Raw genomic sequence first — 3,895 nt, 5'->3', positions numbered from 1 at the left:
CTATTGTGCCTATTTGTACATACCAGAAGTAACACATCCGACATTGCAGTTGCACAACTATGCATTATTTAACTCTTTGTAGGTCATCAATAATTCACCGTGGCCAGATCGATCACACTTGAGGGCGAAATTCCTTTAGTGACCCAACAATGATGGGTGGCGCAGATGGGGAAGTCGAGGCTGTAACAAATGGTCCAATAACCCGTCATCTTGATAATCTCACGAGGCTGCATTTTCCCTCGTTCGTGAAAATTACCACCAAATATCTGAAGTGTCTTCTTAGAAAGTTCTAAACTCAGGATTTTAATTTGATCAAGAAACTCAGAGATTAATTTGTAGCAAAGATCAGATCTATAGTTTGCTTCCATGTAAGTATGTCACTGCCGAAAGAAGGGGACTTCTTGCAATACTACCCTAGGCGAATGCAACATCAGCATCAACAAGTTTATTGTTGATTCTTAATCCAGATTCGCCTCACATGTGGTTACCGAGATGTTAAATATCCTTTGAAAAATCAGCTATGTTTATTTTGTTGAATATGCCTTATAAAAGATTTAGGGCTCCTTTGATTTAAAGGATAGGAAAAGCATAGGAATAGGAAAGGTATAGGATTGGAATGATATGTCTACTTGAATCCTTGAATCCTATAGGAAGATGAAGTTTGTTTAATTGTAGCAAAGGAAATTTTCCATGAGATATGAGCTAATGTTTTTTTCCTATAGGAATTACACTACAAGATTCCTATAGGAATTTTTCCTATAGGATATGTTCCTATGAATCAAACAACATGTATAGGAAAATTTCCCATAGAAACCAAATCCTACACAATTCCTATGCAAATCCTTTAAATCAAAGGAGCCCTTATGTGTTCAATCAAGAGTTCCTCAACATTGCAAGGATGATGTGGCACCTCGATGGTTTGCAAATTGAAGTTAACAACTAGGGAATTGACGATCGACAGTGTGATGTGTCAAGAACTGTTTGTAATATTCCCATCTTGATTCTTTGTTGAGTTGAAGGAGATAAAGGGGCAGATTTGCCACCACACCGACTTGTGGGTCATGGTTTGAATAATGGGATGTTTGTCACTCTAGTTCATATTATCTTCTACAAACATCGACCAGATCATGGACACACAAATCCTCGGCTAAATATTAGCTAATATGCAGCGTAGACTTGATCTTGGCAAGAATTATAAAGTAGCTTAACTTATATTCTTATTTTTTTTAGGAAAAGATAGGTTAGCTTACAGAAGCCATATTTGTCGGTGTACTTTTTTTTTTCGAGTTACACATTTGCACTTGTCTTTGTACGCACTGGATCCACCTTGTCAGCCCATTCAGCGATTTTGGGGTCGACGAGGTCCAGTAAGGCCCAACAAATCGATCCATTCCAGCACGCTAGGCCCAGTGGTAATGACGTAATTTCGTCCGCACGGTCGCACCTATATACTCCCTCTCCCTCTCAACCCTACCGCGCCGCCGCCCCCGAAGCCACCCGCCTCCTCCTGCCGCCCAGGTCGTCGCCTGCCGAGGTCGGTCGCCCGCCCGCCGGACGCGATGGCTCCCACCAAGAAGGCGGTACGCTACGAACCCTAGCACAGCCCCTCCTTCCGTTCCGAGTTGATTCTGTTCCGTGCTGATGCGACGGTGGTCGATTTCTGACGGGGTTCGATTCGGTTTTGCAGAAGAAGAGCACGGAGAACATCAACAACAAGCTGCAGCTGGTGATGAAGAGCGGCAAGTACACGCTCGGCTACAGGACCGTCCTCAAGACGCTCCGGAGCTCCAAGGGTATGGATCCTGACCTCTTACTTACGACGGTTGTGTAGATTTGTTTGATCTGCTGCCGTGGATATTTGATTAGTCTGGTTCTTTGCTGGATCTCCTACTATCAGAAATGCAGAATCTCTCTGTTTGCAGATCTGTTGCTTAGCCACTTGTGCACAGTGGAAAGGTTAATGGCTGTCGTTGTTATTTGTGCTTGGAATTGTTAGCCCTTTTTAGAACTTGACCTCTAGCTTAGTCTCTAGATGGATTATATGTTTTACTTCCTTGAAGAATGGTTTTGAAGATTGGGAGCTGAGTTACAGTGCCTTGCGCTGAATGTCATGACGTTCATTCAGTATTGTCGTCTGTAGTGTTGGGTTTTGATTGCATATTGGAACTACAGTTTGGCTCGTAGGCTTGCTTTTGCCTCCTCTTTTAGGTGATGACTGAAGTACTCTAGAAAGATTTCTTTCCTGTTGGTACTTCCATTGGAGCTTGAATTATTTGGTTGAGACCAATTGTAACTTCATCTTATGATCTTCACTTAATTTTTGTGTCGGCATTTTAGATTCTGGAATGGAATGGGACTGAAGTTTACCTCTTTGGCTTGCTTTTGCCGTGCCCTAGAGATGAATACAGCGCCCTAGAATGATACCAGCCTCTTGATTAATACTTCTTCAAGATCTCTTCCATATCTAGGGGACAATGGAGGCTGGAATACTTGTTTATTGTTGTCTGAACCCTCATTATCTGTTGCTGTGTTCGTAATGTAGAATTTGTAGGTCATTGGTAATCTCTAGTTAAATTGTGCCTGTGATAGCTATTTATTCTGTGTAGATCGTTAAAACCTAAGATGTATTAATTTGTAACATTGGTGATCTGTTTCATGTGGCTCTGTTCAAATAGTCTCATTTGTTTCTTTGTTCAGGCAAGTTGATTATCCTCGCAAACAACTGCCCGCCGCTCAGGAAATCTGAGATTGAGTACTACGCTATGTTGGCAAAGATCAGCGTGCACCACTTCCATGGAAGTAAGATTCTTTAATCCTATTCCCAAATCATTCCTTCCAATGCTTGTTTGATGAGTATGAATTAGCTTGTGTATCACCGCTATCTCACCTGGTACATTGTATGGTTGTCTGTTGCAATATGTGTTAATGTGACTTTCTTCTTCCAGACAACGTTGATCTTGGAACAGCCTGCGGCAAGTACTACCGGGTGGGCTGCCTCAGCATCATTGATCCGGGTGACTCGGACATCATCACCAGCACCGCTCCTGGCAACACCCAGTGAAGAGGAGGGCCTTACCTATTTTAGTCTGAGATGAGATGTAGTGTGGAACTGGCAAACACAGTTCAAACTTCCTGTGACTGTTTTGTAACGCATTCCTATGGTTTTGTTTTATGAGATGATTTTTTAAATCTATGGAGCAGTGAAATCTTTGTTGTGCCCATTTTGATGGTTAGTAGTTCACATGTTCGTTGGTACAAGAAAGTGAAATTGCCAATGTCATCAGCCATTATTATTCCTTGCACAAACAGCTTTGATGAAAAACGAACTTACAATGCAATTAAGTGTTCGGATGTGATCATGTTTCCGAAATTGCCAATGTCATCAGCAATTATTATTCCTTGCACAAACAGCTTTGATGAAAAACGAACTTACAATGCAATTAAGTGTTTGGTTGTGATCATGTTTCCTTTCTGTAGCTTTCCCTATATATCCATCTCGGTATTTCGGCATCAGCCATTTGTACGTAGAGACCTGTACAAGGCATGGGGAAGAAACAAAACTGTCTTACTGTGGATCAGCCTGTAAGTGGACACGGGCTGATCTCGGTGCTGCCAGCCCGTCCCATTTATTTCCACATTTATTTCCACGTTCCTCCGGCCGATGAGACTGTCGGTGTTGTTCATGTTAGTGTTGTACTGCGTCCAGAAGAAGTCTGTCCAACAGTCATCGTTGCCGGTGAGAGCCCGGTGAGAGCCCAGGTGGGATTGGTGCGCGCTGAGGTGAGCATGCTGGGTACTAATCACGTCCCTCCAACGTTTGGTTCCTGGCGGCAGTAGGATGTCGATCTCGTTGACGGCCATTCTTTAGCCGCCGCTACTTAGCAGGCGCATGTCC

The 3,895-nt window shown here is 43.0% G+C and overlaps 1 protein-coding gene across 1 annotated transcript; it reads left to right on the top strand.

The window, feature by feature from the left end:
* Window positions 1–1,492: 1,492 nt before the first annotated feature.
* LOC124684511 (60S ribosomal protein L30-like) lies at window positions 1,493–3,221 on the top strand. Its single transcript, XM_047218810.1, has 4 exons — window positions 1,493–1,580; window positions 1,688–1,793; window positions 2,698–2,799; window positions 2,946–3,221. Exons 1-4 carry the CDS (start codon window positions 1,560–1,562, stop codon window positions 3,059–3,061), a joined length of 345 nt encoding a protein of 114 aa, XP_047074766.1. The 5' UTR covers window positions 1,493–1,559; the 3' UTR covers window positions 3,062–3,221.
* The last annotated feature ends 674 nt before the right edge of the window (window positions 3,222–3,895 follow it).

The sequence above is a fragment of the Lolium rigidum genome, chromosome 1 (genome assembly GCF_022539505.1).
Source record: "Lolium rigidum isolate FL_2022 chromosome 1, APGP_CSIRO_Lrig_0.1, whole genome shotgun sequence".
Taxonomy (NCBI): Eukaryota; Viridiplantae; Streptophyta; class Magnoliopsida; order Poales; family Poaceae; genus Lolium; species Lolium rigidum.
The sequence above is the reverse complement of the archived record's forward strand: the minus strand, read 5'-3'. Positions and strand labels throughout refer to the sequence as shown.